Genomic DNA, 16,448 nt, shown 5'->3' on the forward strand with positions numbered 1-16,448 from the left:
GAGTTTGACTCAAATGATCTTCATGGGTCCCTTCCAGCTCAAGATATTCTATGATTCTGTTTTTACCTAATGGTACTTAACTCCCTACATTCTCCTTGCCAAAACATCTACAAGTTTACCTAGCAACAACAACATGCTGTGAATGCTCATAAAGCAACCAAATTCAGTATTTCTGGGGTAAACAATTACAACATTTCAACTATTAGAATGTGTCACACACACTCAGCATGAGTGCCCTACAGAGGAGAGCCTAAATACTTGCCTGCATCCATCCGGCTGCACAAGGTGTCCATGAAGAATTTGTTCTTTCATTTCTGAAAGAGTGTTTCATAATGCTATTCATCTGCTCCTGAAGATTTCCATTCCCTTTGCTTTTTGGATTGCACATATTGCTCCTCCATTTAAGAGGCATGTGTTAGCATCACAACTGTGCCAGCATTGCAGTAATATGAGATCCTGTGAAATAGGCTTAAAAATGGAAACTCAGTAAACGTAGGCAAAAAAATATGCATTAAGATACACAGTGCAGATCTCCTGTGGTGAGTTTTTTATTTTTTTTTCAAAATCAATAGAAGGTACAGAGTAATAGGTGGCCCAACAGTCACTAAAAGGCAGTAACTGATGTGAAGGGTTCTGCTCATGTCATTAACAATGAAAATGCAGCTCCAGAGCTAAGGATGAATTCAGCCGTATGGCTCAAATCCAAGGATTAGTTCCCTACTTGAATTACACTTAGTTATGTCTCCCCATTCTATCCCCCAGGAAAACATGAAAAAAATAAACACAGTATCATAATATAAAATAAAACAATAAGAAAGAGAGTGTTCCATTGCCCTCTCCAGCTTTGTTATTTGCGAATCTTGTTTATGGACCACTTCTTTGCCTGTAAGTGAAGGAAAACACTTCAGGACATCCTCCAGCAAGATAGAGAACCTGATTCACTTCACTGACTTCATGCACCCATAGCAGCTGGTAGAAATCAAGTCTCCACATGCTTAAGCATTCTCTGTTTGTCTAGGTGCTGTAGTTACCAGAAAGTATGATTTAATGGTGAACAGTGTATTTAAGAGAAGCGGGAAAGGAAAGCGCACTATATCAAAATGGAGAAGTAACAGTGGTTTCTTGCTGATAGGGAAATCTCTCCTCTGCCTGAGGACTTGCAGGGAAAGCTCCCCAGGCCTGGTTATTGTTACAGCCTGGCTTTTGTTCAGGCTTCAAACGTTATAAAGCATTTTTTGATCTAGCAACCTACTTGGAGAATAAGAGTGGCTAACAAACCTATAAGCCAGCATTAACACTTGATTTCTGAACTCTCCTTGTCCCACAGCTGAGCAAAAGTATGAGCACTCAGAGGGTACAGCTTCTCAAAAATAATTTGGGCAAATTCTATTCAAACAGCAGAAAACATATATCAACAGCTATGTTGAAACCCTCAACATGCTGTTACAACTTTGTGCCCAGCTGAGCACAATTGGAAGGTCATTATAAAGCATCCTTTAATGTAGGGAAAAAACAAGGTTTGTAGTTAAAGGTAAAATCTGTTATGTGTCCATGAAGGAAACAGGAATATTTTGGGCTCTGATACAATAAAAAAGAGACGTATCTTCTATTGGACTTTTTTCAACAGTCAAGTTTGCCAAGATGGTGACAAAGCACTAAAATTTACAATGGTTGAAACTTAAAAAGTTATGCTAAAAAAAAGAACAGGCTTAATGATCATCAATTCTATATACAGTGGCAAAGTCAGAGTCACATTACAACAATATGCATTTTGCATCCAACTTGTAAAATGAAATAAAATCTATTATCTATTTAAAAAAAAATAGTAATCCTGGTATGTACAAGATAATAGTAAACAGAAAGAGGGATGAAAAATTACAAAGTTAGACACTGAAGAAGAAGACAAGAGGCCACATTTTTCTGTTTGTCTGCTTGAAAGTCATGAAAACTCACAAGAAAATTACAGAAATGATCTCTGCTGTCAGACTGGAGGAGAAGGCAGGAGGAAGATATCTCCGAAGTATGCTAAGTAACGGTGGCTTACATGGACATTTTTTGTAGAAAGGAAATACTTAAAATTCCGGCCTAAAGGTATTAGAGGAGTGATCAGGAAGGAAGAAGATGGATATTGAAGCTGAGCAACTGTATCAGTGACCCTGGAAAGAAAACAAAGGTAATGACAATGAAAGAGAAGTGAGAGAGAGTTGATAAACTTTCACCACTCTTTTCCTCTCAGTTCACCATTCATTCCATGTAACCTGCTGCAGGGAACCTGCTTTAGCAGTTTAGACTTGATCTCCAGATGTCCCTTCCAACTTCTATGATCATGTGATTCTGTGATTTCATGCAAAAAATCAGAAAGATTTCCAATACACATTGGAAATCTCGAGCAGTTAAGAGTGGAGAAATAGAAGGGTCTGGTCAGGGAGAAGACGGGTCTGAAAAGATAAAATATCCATCTTACATTGCAACCAGAGTTTGTTCATTCAGAAGATAACACAAAGGGGCATATTTTTAACAACTACTGAAATTGTTTTAATGCTGAAAAGATTAATATGTAGACAGTGATATACACATACTTGAGCTGATATTAAAGAGAAGAATTTAATTTTTTTAAAGTTATTCCACTGGGATTGTTCACGTTCAACAATGCAAACCAGAGTTGTATTTAAATAAATTAGTCAAACATTAAAATTAAAAGCTAGTCTACTTCTTTTCCAAGTACCCTTTTCAAATGGCACAGAGAACTTTACGAAAGCTGACAGAGCCTCAGCACTTAATTCCTAATGGCAGTGATATTTCCACAATTCAACCAGCGGTCTGGTCAGGTACTGCTGAACCAACCTAATTCTGGGACTTTCTTTGCCTGTTCATGCCCCACATAAGTGTGGAGATGTCATAATTTTGCTGCTGTGGCATTGCAGAGGAAGAAAAAAAAGGCAAAAAAAAAAAAAAAAAAAAAGCTTGCAGGCTTACTGCAGCTTAGAAGTAAATGCTTAAAAATCCTTGGCATCATTTTTACTTTCTTTAAACCCAAGCCTGAAATGCCAGTTCACCCTTTCATGCTGTGGTATTATTTATCCTTCACTCAGGTATTCTGATTGTTATTTGAGAACTCAAGGACACTGATTTTCAGTAAACTTTGAAATCTATTTATTTTCTATATCTGCAGAGCTGTCAAGCTTGCCATACAAAGGCTTACACAGATTTTTAAAAGTGTGAAAGATCTGCTGTGCACATATTATATAGAAATGTTCTACCATTGCTGTCAGTTGTCTCATGCCCCTCACAGAAGTGATAAGTATACAGAGTCCAGAGGGAAAGTCTCCAAATGGACCTTGTGGCCTTCCAAAAGCATTACCATGGGAGAATGTTGTTGCCTTCTGGGAATATGTGAGCAAGGTTGGGAAAAATAAGTGAAGAAAACTGTGCAAATGAAAGGAAATATTTGACACACAGGAGATAATGAATACAAACCAAGCATGAAAAAATTTAGAAGAGAAATTTGAAAATAATCGCAGATGTTGTCTTCTCAAAGGGCTGTCTTATGAGAGTTGTGAAGAAAAGTTGACCTGTGGCTTGATGTATTCAAGGAATTACATCACCTTACATGTGGTTCAATTGCAGGGCACCGACCTTAGCAATTCAGTTGATATTCTCCATTCCCATCCTGTGTTTCCCTGAGGACAATTGTGCACTGCAGACTTGAAAATATAATGTCCAGTATTAAGTATTGCCAAAGTTCTGACAAAAAGAAAAAATCCAGACTCAATAGAATTGTAGTAATAATCATACACCAAAAACATTCCCGTTGGTCCAAGAAAATAATTTCATGCAGTCATTTCTGTTTGAGAAAAAGGCAGTGTATCCCTCACCCAAATCTATAAAAAAAAGTATTGATATGTGATATATTGAGATATCTAGCACAATTCAGCAACTAGCACTGAACCTTTTCTGGTAGGTGTTGATAACTTTTTTAAAAAGCCAGGGACAGCATCTTCACAATTCCAACAATAACTGCGCATTATTGGAAGATTACATTATTGTTAAAATGACCTGTTATCTCCCTCAACCCATGATATGACCTTCTAAAAACAATAGCTCACTTAGAAATTGAAGATAATTTCTTCTCTCAGATAGTTTCTCATTCAAAATCTTTTTTCCATTAATTTCTCCAAAGCATGATGTTAAATTTTGCATAAAATTTATGTCTCTCTGAAGAAGTTGCTGGAGAAATGTCAGACTAATCACACTTTTCAAAAGAGCTGAAAGATAGCTCTACTCTCATTTCTCCTTTGAGCTCAAGACTGATTTTTATGCAGTACTCAAAAAAAAACCCTCGTAAGACATGGTCACCTCTGTGTTCATGTTGCCATTGAAAGCAGAGTCCCAACTCAAACAGGCATATTTCACTGCTGTAAAGTAAAATTAATATTTCTAATCAGTAAAATCATCTTCATGAAGACAAAAGCTGGGCAAGGTTGGTGAAACCAAGGTGGAAGAACCTGGTCACTGTTCTCTGCCTCATGGAGAAAAAACGTGCTGATTTCTTTCAGAGAAGATCCTCATCTGACTGTAGAGTAAGCAGAATCTGTTTAGGCATGACCTGCTACCTCCCTGAAACATACTTATTTTTTTTAAGCATTTCAGGGATTTGGGCTGAATTTTGGTGAAAAGGCCTTTTTAATTGTTCCCTTTTGACATCATACACTGCCCACATACACTTTAGTGCACTGGAGTACAGCAGTGGGGAAGTCAAGCAGGGAGGCAACTCACCTATGGTGTGTGGAGCAGAGCCCACAGGTTCCATAGAGCAGATGAAAGGTAATGCTTCAGTTGTAGGCTCTTTCATTTTTTTCCATGAGGTTTCATTTTCTTTTCTATAGTTCATGTTAAATATTGTTACTATTTATTAACTTTTTTGAACTTAACAACCATATGGATGAAAATCTTTTAAAGTCAGCTCTGTGAAGAGAAAGACAACAGAAAACATCAAAACCATAGTAATTTTTTAATTCTTTTTTTAATTACTTATTCATTGTTTATATTAAACTTGTTTTCTTCTACTATTTAATCAGTTGTGCCTTTGAATTAAATTTAGAAATGTATTGATACATCAGTTACTTTTGCCATTACAAGACCTTCCTTTACCACCGTAAAAAAAATTCAGAGAAAGCCTGATAAAGTGTCTACCCTTCTTCAGTTCTGCACAAATCGCACATACAGTTTGGAAATATACATTCACATAGAGAAAACAGACTGAGAATATTGCCACAAAGGAGGGCTTCTCCAATTGTGATGTTCCAAACCTCTGCTGCAGCTCTTTAAGATACTGTTGAACAAAAATGACATGGACAAAGAGGATATCTCCTGCCACGAGTCAAGTAAAACATCAAGATGACTGCTGAAATTTTTACAGCAATTTGGGATGATTTCAGGAAAATTCTAATGATAAGAATGGGTTCTTCTGGCCTACAGCCCACCTTGCTCACTGTCCCCAGCAGCCCAAGGTGCGTGGAAATGCTGCTTCTCTCATTGCTTGCACTACGAAGTATTTTGCTAGGAAACTGATTTTATTAAAACAAAATTTTCGTACAATTATTGAGGGCCAGATCCTTTCTATTTCATTTCCAAATGCTTTGCCATCCTTAGCTTTGCCATTGGAACCCTGGAAACTGGGAACATCTCCATAAAATGATTACATGAACATTTACAGAACTTGAGTTATTACTATTTACATCTATTTATAAACAAAATTCTGTGTTTCCCAAATCCATACTTTCCTAAAAAGCCAACAAATTCAGCCCTCCCACTGGCCATTCCGGAGACAGAAAAAAAAAACACAAAACTTTGTGGGATGCTCTTACTTAATTACTGAATATATATTACTATCTTCTTCTTTGTTCTCAAAGGGCTCTTTGCTTTTATGCTGCACTGTTAACTAATGGAAAACCACTATAAGCTGGCTTATGTACTCTTCTATTTATTTTATTTCCGATGTACTTGCTTTGTTCAGAGCTCACATAGAGCTTAGGGATATAATTTCTCAAAAAGGGTGCAATATGCTGAAATTATGCTATTTAGAACTTAGTCCTCCAGAACTTTAGAACTGTTTAGAATTTAGTCCTCCAGAATTTCTACTGTAGTAAGTCAGACCTTGTGTGAAATGACTTGGCTAAAAGTCATTGTGACTATAGGCACAGAAATATAAGGATATTAATTATGTCCTTCTTGAACAACACTTTAGTCTGATGAAAAGCATCTTCAGTTTAGTAACTGAACACGCTTAATTATGTTTAATTAAAGATATTTCAATTAAGCATAGTTAACATAGTTAATTATGCTTAACGTAAAGCACATGAGAAATACCATCACCTTCACCTGTGCATAGGCTGCAGAATCTTATTGGCATAAAGGTAGCACTGCCACACCTCAGCTAGCTAGTTAGTTGGATAGTTAATTAATTAGTTAGCTAGTTGGTTAATTTATTAGCTCATGCACCAGTGTGCAGTCTTTAAAACCAGGCTGGGTAGAAGCCATTTGGTTGAAACCAAGATGGTTTCAAAATAAAAGAGGGGACATTTAGATTGGATTTAAGGAAGAAGTTTTTACAGTGAGGGTGATGAGGCACTGGAACTGTTTTCCCAGAGGTGATGGATGCCCATCCTTGGAGACACTCGGGGTCAGGCTGGAGGGGGCTCTGAGCATCCTGTTCTAGCTCTAGGTGTCCCTGTTCATTCAAGGAACATTCATTCATGCAAGGGAGTTTGCACTTTAGATTACTATGCTATTATATTATGCTATGAAAAATGACAGAAAATGTACCCAGGAGACTGCAGCAGATAAAGCCCACAAGCTTGTGTTTATTAGAACAGTCCAGAAGAAGAGGGGTGGCTCTGGCTTGTTGCAAGGCAGACTTTTGAGTCAGTCTGGAACAACCAGAACAGGAGCCTTCACCATTTATCCTCAACAATAAGATCTCATTGATTTCAAGTCACTTTTTCTCTCCTCTTCTCTACAGGTCCTGCACCTCCACCAGGGGGTCACATAAATGCCAAGTGTTGAGGGTACAGGAAGAAAAAAGGTGAAAAAGAGTACATATCCCCAAAGAGATAAACAGAAAACTTACTTGCACTGGGATTCAGACCGGCTATACTCATTCAGAAGACAAAATGCAATTTATTCCCAATCATAACTAAGCAGACAGTGGATTTCAGAAGTCAAAAGCAGTGTGTGAGAAAGACTTCACAGGTCATTCTAAGTATGTAGTACCAAAAAAAGATCAAGCTTTTAAAAAACAGTGTAAATTTGTACTGAAGTGAAATGTAATATTAATGGAATATGTGAATGTTCATCATTATTTTACGACAGAACATCTATATTGTAAAATGACCACTCTCCTGCTCTCCTGCCTGACTGGGATGAGTAATTGCAATTGCTAAGCAAACTGAACTATCTTCATGCTGCTCTGCAAAATAAGAAGGAAAAAAATAACAAGAGAAAGCTGTGATTTATGTTCAGAATAACCAAATCATGCCATCGTGTAAGGAGACAGTTTAGAATACCTAGGATCACTTTGAATAACAAACTAATTTCATGTCCATAAGTGTTAGTAAGAGAGTGACGTCCTTCTTTTTTCTAAATATGCTAGGATGCTTTTTTTCCAATAGCAAGCCTTTTTTCTGATGTCAGTTTTGCAAACTGTACAGTCTGTGAGCATGTGATGATGCAGTACACCCTCTTTGCACAGCAAAGTGGCTCCCTAAATTCTATACCTGCTCTGTGACAGTGCTGCAAGGATCCCTCCCTGTACATTCAGGGCTATGCAAGCATCTCCTGATAAGCAGAAATGTTGGCACAAGCATGACGTCTCACAGGTGGTAGCATCAACACATGGACAGGTGGGATCCACCAGGAAAGATCACAGGTGTTCTATTAGTTGTGCAAATGGTGCAACTGAAAGCCCCACAAAACTCATGGCAGTGATGCTTAAGTCACTAATAAATTGAGGCACCATACAAAATGTGTAGTTCTGCAATAATTTTGAAGTGCTATGAAATGCTCCAAACAATCAAGTCTTTCTTAACCACTGCAGATGAATAAAAGGAGCATCATAATAATGACAGCATTCAATTTCTACGAGCTCAGGAGATTGTTCTGTATTTTTCTCTTGTCCGTTGTGTTATTCACTAAGTGCGAAAATAATAATAATAATAATAATAATAATAATAATAATAATAATAATAAAAAGAAGGTCACAAGGACTCAAGGATAAATAAAATCATTCTGCATTTCTTTGCAATCAAAATTCAGAAAACTGCTTGGATTAAAATAATTTCAGTTTTCTTTTGCAAGGCTGACTGAGATATTATATTTAACTACCCACTCCCTGAACACAAATCCCAGAAGGGCTCCGCAATCTCCAGAGATCTCTCCCATAACCATGAAAGTGTTTGCTGGTCAGAAGAGGGAAAGATGCACACATTGAAGCATGCTGTCCGGGTAATGAAAGTAACAGAGAAAGTGTGTTAAATTTAGTATTTTTCCAATAACTCTTACCACACAGCAGAGAGCAGTATTGAATTGTCTAGGTCAGATGTTCATAACCGTCAGTTGTGTGAGTAATGGGTGTCGCAATGTAGCTATTAAACCAAAGGAACGTCAGTGCACGGGGGGAAATTTCATTGCGAGTCAACTACTAGTGTAACTGACAAATATTTTAGTTCCCCGAACAGCGTGCTATTTTGGCTTTTGGATCAGAACACATTTCCTCTCATGCTGCTCATTGCTGCAGCTAGCAAGCATGTGTACTTCTGCTCTTATTGCAAAAAAAAAAAAAATCCTTTTGCCCTTGTCCATATAAACAAGCCTGCAGAGAGAAGGCCCAAAGCTTGTTATAGCATAGCAGCATGGTATGGGATATAAGCACCCTTACAGTTAAAAGACACAAAACAACAGAGATGTCTGCAAGGTCAGGAACCTAAACAGGAATGGAGCAGTGCTGTGTTCATCAGTGAGGGATGTGCTGCTCACTTATGGCTTGCAACACGAGCTTAAAGCCAGTATTTCACTCATTTTGGGACTGTATTTTGTATCAAATGACACAATACATATATCACTTAATCAAAGATACTTCAATTAAAGTTTCTTTGCTTTTTAAAATTAACCAAAATCCATTCATCTTGATTCAGGAGGAACTAAATAAGCATTGATGCTCACAAACTTCCCATGTGCACAGAGTGTAGAACACTGGTATTTATCACTGAAATACACGTAAAAAGGAGGATGGTGCCAGGGCAAGCCATCAGTACTAACTCACTGAATGGGCAAGAAAAGCCATGGGAAGGAGCAGGACCAGAACAGGAATCCTGCAGGGGCTTGCCTAAGAGAAAAACACAGGCACAATTGAGCACGTATTTGTCAGGTGCCCCCTTTCAGCTTTTGTAATCCATGTCCCAGCAGGCATCTGTCAGCATTCAGCTTACACCCTTCCCTTGCATCTGATTTTCCACTGGAAGGACATAGACTTAAAGATGCTGTGGGATCTCAAGTAACTTTAACATAGGGTGTAAAGGAGAGTTGGAATGTTTGTGCTGAAGTATTCTGTTGCCTTGTTTTATTTGTGCTTGCTCTCACATGACATCAGGGAACTTCCCCAAAATAGGGTTGCCATGGAACAGCGGGGAGGATTTTGAGGGGAGAAAGTCTCTGAACAGCCAAATGGAGGACAGGGTGGTAAGTCCTGCATGGCTGGGGAGAGGAAGCATGTTGCCATAAGTCAAGTGACTGAGCAAGGTTTGCTTGTGTTCCCAGCAGTTTTTTTGTTATGATTAACTTATGTTCTTCCATTACATAGGTAGACAGACTGCTGGGGCTAAATCTTTCCATAGGTTCCTGTGTTGTAGCCTTGTTATAAAATCTCATTTCACAGAATCACAGAATAGCTCAGGTTTGCCGGGACCTCCAGATGCACACGGTCCATCCCCTGCTCCAGCAGACATATCCCAAGCAGGGTGCCCAGACCCACATCCAGGTAGCTTCTGGAGATCTCCAGGAGGAGACCCAACAATCTCTGGGTCCCTGTGCCAGACCTCCATCACCCACACAGCACAGAGTGCTGCCCCATGGTCAGATGGAACCTCCTGTTTTCCAGTTGTTCCCAGTGCCTCTGGTCCTGGCACTGGGCACCACTGAAAAAACCCTGGATCCATTCTCTGTGTAACTTTCCTTCAGGGATTTATGGACACCAATGAGTTTCCGAGCCTCAGCCCCACTCTCAGCCTCTCCTCAAGAGGAGCTGCTCCAGGCCCCACAGCATCCTGGTCATCCAGTGTTGGACTCTCTCCAGTATGTCTAAGTTTCCCCTTGTACTGGGAAGCCAAGAACAGGACAGACTGCAGGTGTGGCCTCATCAGTGCTGAGCAGAAAGCAAGGACCAACTGCCTCATCCTGCAGGCAGTACTTTATCATAGAATCAGAAGGTTGGAAAGGAACTGCAAGATCATCTGGTCCAATCATAATGAACATTCTGTAGTGGCAGACCAGATGCTGTCAAGATTCTTAGCAACAAGGGCAAATGCTGGCTCATGTTCAACTTACTGTATCCATCAGCATCCCAAGGCCTTCCGTGCAGAGCTGCTTCCAGGCAGGTGCCAGGCAGAGTTGTTCCTCCCCAGGGTCAAGACTCCGCACTCGGCCTCTGAGACAAGAGGCCACCTACAGATACAGAGTTAAACCGGAGAATCAATACTTCCAATTTTTCATTATTTTTCTCAGAGACCAAACTTTCTTATCATGTGGTGCTGCCATACGGCCTTTTTATTTGGATACAGCATGACAAAACCATCAGTAAATAAATATATTTGGTCTCTACCAGTTGCACTGTCTCCTACAGCAGAACATGTTTTGAAACACACAAGCACTGGCAGACAAAATTTCTTTCAGTGTTTTGACAATTTTATTTTTTAAGTATACAAAATGTTTTTATGTGAAAGGCTTATTGCAGTCATTTCCTCAGACATAATACTACTCTCACAGCAAAGAGCTTGCAAAAAAAAAAACAAACCCAAAACAAAAACATTTTTGTGCAGTTAAGTCAAAAGAAACAGAAAATGGAAGCAAAAGCAGATTTAGAAAGTATAAAATTTGAAGAAAAATCATTTTATATAAGCAGTATGTGCCTGGTCAGTTCAAATTTCTTTTTTTCCTTTTTTTTTGAGGGATCTTAACATTACCTGATGTTTTAAAAAGCAGAAGCACTACTAAGTCAGTTAAGCAAATATGCAGCTGTCAGGACAGGTGTTCTGAGCTGCGCTGTCAGGAAAATATAGGAAACTTTGGGCACATTTGTTCCTGCTCAGCCTTCCACACAAGGCTGCTTCCTTCTCTAGTACAGGTCTGAAATGGAGAGAAAAATACCTAAGCTCTTTCTGTCATCAACAAGTTCGGAGCACACAGATTGAAATATTAATCAAAACCTTGTTAAAAAAACATATCACACTAAAGACAACTATTGGTCCTGCAATAGGATGACTTTTTTCAGAATAGCTTTGTTTTGTGCAGATAAAATCAGGAGTGCTGGGGGCTACAGATTGTGGGGTTTTACAGAAGACAGCAGCATGACTTCATGTGTTTTGTCCAGGGACAGCTTGGGATGAAAGCAGAGCTAAGAATATCCAAGGGACGAGGGAAATCAGAGAAATGAAAAGCTGTCTGCTGCTTCAATGGGAAATTAAGCAAACTGCCAGGCTGTGCTTTAACCTTTCTGTTTACTAAGGCCTGTGAGAAAATGTGGCATAAAATTTTTTAAGCAAATCACAATATATAGATTAAGAGTACAAAGCAGGTACACACCAGTCAGAACATGATGGGAAAGAGCTATGATGAGCATTTTGATGTTAAGGCAGGAGTACGGAGCAGGATGGTGTCTACATGTAAAAACATATGCCTATATACAAATACATGTGTACTTGTCATATATATATATATATATGTATGTGTGTATGTGCGTGTGTGTTCCTATAAGGACAAAATGCTTCAGCATTCTCATTATTGTTAATATATTTGAACAGAAAACACAACCTATATCTAATGGACCCAAGTTACTGTTACTCTGCATTTAAGGTAACAGATCTGAAGAAAGGATCTGAGTAAAGAAGTAGTAACCCCTAAATAAGTGAGACTAAATGCCAAGTACACTCATGGACAGAAGAGAAATACATAAATACAAAACCAGGAAATATTTGTCTTGCAACAGCTCAGGAGAAAAGCATCTCAGAACTATCCTATACCAAATGACATCTGATATTGAGAAGTATTCTTTTGCTGAAAAGTTTGTGTCATAAATGTGGAACCTAGGAACAAAAAGTTCAAGTGAAGGCTTCCAGTGCTGTAAGAGCAATGTTCTGCTCTGCTCTTGGAATGCAGGAAGATTCAGCACCTTTTTAGAAAAAGAATCCCCAAGAAAGTTTTCTATTCAAAGACATTCATTATCCTACTAGAAAGACAGCATGTAATATATACATAGCAACATGTCGACCAGATTTCAGTTGTGGTAAAGAAATGCATATCCCCATCTCAGCCATGTAGCATCCAGCTATAGCAATGCCAATGCAGAAATCCCCAAATCCCAGTCTTTAGCAGAAAACTAAGTATTTTGTCCTCTGGTTCTGTTGCTTTTCACTGATATTCCTTGCATGAAGAGCAATTACTTGCTTACCTAAAGCAGCTTATAGGGACAGTGTCTGAAGACAATCCAGTGGAGAACTGACCCTTTCAGGTTGTGATGTAATTAGTGACTGCTACAACTACGTTGTTTACTGCTCTAATTTACCTAACATCAGGCTCCAGTTTCTGGATCATTTCCTGTCTTCCCCTAAGATGAAAAAGCCCTCCCCCATGAAGCTTTTATTTTGCCTTCGGATATTTTAGCCTGTGACTTCTCCTGACACCGCAGAGTTCTCACTTTTTCCACTGAACATTTTTCTTGCCCTGAAGTCCTCAGCAGCATTTGTACGCTTTTCACAGGCAGACCAAAAGGCCCATTTTCTACTGTATCCTTCTGACTGAGTTGATAGCAGGAAGATGGTAAGGGTACAACAGTATGGGCTTAGACAGGGAAGAAATGGATTTCAGGACCAAAACTCGCAGTTATCTCCTTCTACCAACATAACCCAAATGAATGGGAAGCAACAGGGCACCTGTGCTCATTAAAGAGCAGCTACATCTGTCTCCAAACAACAACCTGTTTGCTTTTAATTTGTGATAAATGGAGGACTATTCATGCTATACATCCACAAAAACGTAAATCACACTAGTTCTGCACTCACTAAAAAAGCGCGCTTAAGTCTGACAGGTGGAAAGAAATGCTAGGCATGAGTTACTTATCTGTCCAGATCACAGAAAGAAGCCTGTGAATTCATATTTCAGAAAGAAGGATGTTTTGTTTTCCTGACAGCTTTCAAGAGCAACAAAATTGACCTGTGGCCCCATATACCATGAACAAAGCAGCCTTGCCCCCAGGACCCGTTAAAGCCGCACTATGGGGAAAGCAAAATGCTGATCCTCAGCAAAGTGTTCCACAGATGTCTTCGAGCACTCAGATCTTACAAGCAGCATGAAATATTGCAGAGCTCACCCACTTCCAGAGCTGGAATGATGAATTACTTCCTACTAACATAAAATAGCCTATTCCTGAGATTTGGGAAAGGACCCTTTTCATTCCCTAGGAAGGTTTGTAACATCATAGAAATACCATTTTGGCCACCATTCTTCCAAGTGGCTGGAGTCTTCAAGCATCGCCCTTTGCTTGCACAGAACATTCCTCCACAAAAGCCATCTCCCTGCCTCTGTTGAGTTCCAGTTGCTGTTGGTCAGACAACAGTCTGGCAGTAATTGTAACTTCTTTGCTAATTCTTCATAATCTGACTCACAGCAGAAGCATCCTCACTGCTTCTCTAGTCCTGCCCAAAGCAGGCAGTACCAGACGGGAACTAGATGCTTGTACTCCTATCTGGAGTATGCTTCCACAGAATATTGCTAAAAGTTTTAAGGAGCTGGGCAGTCCTTCAGCTGTTACAGTGAGCAGCAGACAATACATTGTTTTCATTTTACAGCAGAGGACAGCTCTGCTTGCCTTCCTTACTGAAATCCTTTTGGATCAGTTGTGCTTTGGGCAATGTGACCCTTTTGGGTTCAGAAGCAGAGCTTCATTATACTCATGAAAGCACAGATTCACCTCTGCTGCAGAGAGTCATACAGCAGCCTTCTGCTGCAGCACAGGCAAAAAGCTGGAAGAGCAGAGCACACACAGGTCTTGTCGTCTTGAAGGATAAATGGACAGATCTTCCAGACAACTGCTTGGCTAGCTGTTCCTCACAATACTACAGCATTTATCTTACCTGTGGTGCACACACGTAAGTTGCTGTGGAGTTAACAACCTAAATGACACACTTAGGCTCCAGCCAAAGGCATTTTGAAGGTTAAACACAAACTTCATAAGGCATAGACACTAACCTTGAGCAAACCTCGGGGATCATCTACACTGCATTGGTGCTCACTGATAACTTCAAGCAACACATGAGAATGAATGCATTACGTGAACTGGAATTACAGATGATAAAAGCAATTAAGAGTTTATATATGCCAGACATCTATTCTGCTGCAGTTTCAGGGACCAAAACTGATGCTTCAGGCTGTATAAAGAAACCAAATTGCTAAGAGTGCTGTTCTTAATTTGTACAAATAAAAGCAAACAAAAACACAAAAAACAAAAACACAAAAAACAAAAACACAAAAAACAAACACACAAAAAACAAACACACAAAAAACAAAAACACAAAAAACAAAAACACAAAAAACAAAAACACAAAAAACAAAAACACAAAAAACAAAAACACAAAAAACAAAAACACAAAAAACAAAAACACAAAAAACAAAAACACAAAAAACAAAAACACAAAAAACAAAAACACAACAAAAACACAAAAAACAAAAACACAAAAAACAAAAACACAAAAAACCAAAAACACAAACAAACAAAAACACAAACAAACAAAAACACAAACAAACAAACAAAAAAAACACACAACTCATTACATTCCTCCCAACCTCTATTTTAACTCATCCTGCAATGTGTTGATCTTTTCCAGGAGGAGGTCTCATAGCTCAGATAACTTGTGTATTTTCAAATGCATCCAACCCAATTCCATTTTTTCCAATTACTTTCTTTTCCAAAGTTGCAGTTAATATGGCTTTCAGAAGCTTTTATGGCCAGTCTGCACAATGCATTTTGATGTTTACAGAAAAATGTTCTTGCTCAAAAACTGTATTGCATTTCTCTGTAGCAAACTTCCTATCGTAATTGAAGCGCTTTTTGTGTGTTTTGTTTTGTTTTGTTTGTACAACTGCTAGCAGATCAAAGGAGACTGTTTTCTCAAGGATGTTTTGCTGCTGAAGAACTACCTAAGCAGCTTGGAATCATTCATTTAGTGTGTAGCTTAATGTGTGCATGAATAGAACAAAAATTCATGTGTAATCAAGTTCAGTATTCCAAAAATATTTTCAAAAACCCATAAGGGTTACAAAACACCACTTCAGACCTATTTGCTTCTTGGTGCTATTATGATGACACAATTAGAAGAGACCACTGTCATTTTAGCAAATCTAAAGTGATTCTTCATGGGTAAATAGCTACTCACATGATTAAGACAGTCTGCATTTATGCTAGTGGGGGAAGAATGGGGGAAAATTATTCTGCTGCACCCCAAGCAATGAGGAGGGAAACAATATACGAAAGTATTTCTAAAGAAGATAATTTGGGCTAGTACAGAAAGTTTGGTTACCATATGTCATATGTCATCAAAACCATGACATTCCATCCCTTATTCTACATCACTACATCATACTTAATATATACAGACAAATAACAATTACCAAACATTAAACACACGCACACACAAACCTATGTATAAACACATGGAATTACTGACTGCACTCCTCCAACACCAAATTCCCTTGTGGTACACATTGAATCCCCGTTTCTCTGCATCACCCATCATGTGGACCCAGGTCTCTGGGCAAAAACAGTTCCACGAAGAGGTTTGCCCTTCCCAGAAGCTAGAAAGACCCAAACTGCTTTTCCTAACATGCTCTTTATGTGTACTACAGGGACCTTATCTCCCTTGACAGTATGAAGGGAGCTAGCAGGACCATCATGACTGATCGATCCCCTAGTATTGACCAACCAGGTGGCTTCTGCCAAATGCTTCTCCCAATGCTTAAGTGTTCTGCCACCCATTGCTTTCAACATGGTTTTTAACAACCCACTGTAGCATTCAATTTTACCAGAAGCTGGTGCACGACAGGGGATATGATAAATCCACTCGATGCCATGATCTTTGGCCCAAGCATTTACAAGAGAATTTTTGAAATGAGTCCCATTATCTGAC

The 16,448-nt window shown here is 39.0% G+C and overlaps 1 protein-coding gene across 7 annotated transcripts in view; it reads right to left on the bottom strand.

Annotated features, from left to right (window-relative positions):
- Positions 1–532: 532 nt before the first annotated feature.
- TMEM161B (transmembrane protein 161B) overlaps positions 533–16,448 on the bottom strand; it is a 55,908-nt gene continuing 39,992 nt past the window's right edge. For 4 of the 7 annotated variants that reach the window (XR_014880336.1, XR_014880335.1, XR_014880334.1 and 1 more), the window contains 3 exons: positions 10,600–10,716; positions 4,777–4,965; positions 533–3,744 (listed from right to left, as the gene is read on the bottom strand). Coding sequence is in view for 1 of the 7 variants with exons in the window: in XM_085212817.1 (XP_085068943.1) it covers position 11,397 (1 nt within the window). In the remaining 6 variants the exon portion in view is untranslated. Of the gene's footprint in view, positions 3,745–4,776; positions 4,966–10,599; positions 10,717–10,934; positions 11,398–16,448 lie in introns of those variants that run through there. The other 3 variants (XR_014880332.1, XR_014880333.1, XM_085212817.1) reach the window with 3 other exon arrangements.

The sequence above is a fragment of the Meleagris gallopavo genome, chromosome Z (assembly GCF_905368555.1).
Source record: "Meleagris gallopavo chromosome Z, MGAL_WU_HG_1.1, whole genome shotgun sequence".
NCBI lineage: Eukaryota > Metazoa > Chordata > Aves > Galliformes > Phasianidae > Meleagris > Meleagris gallopavo.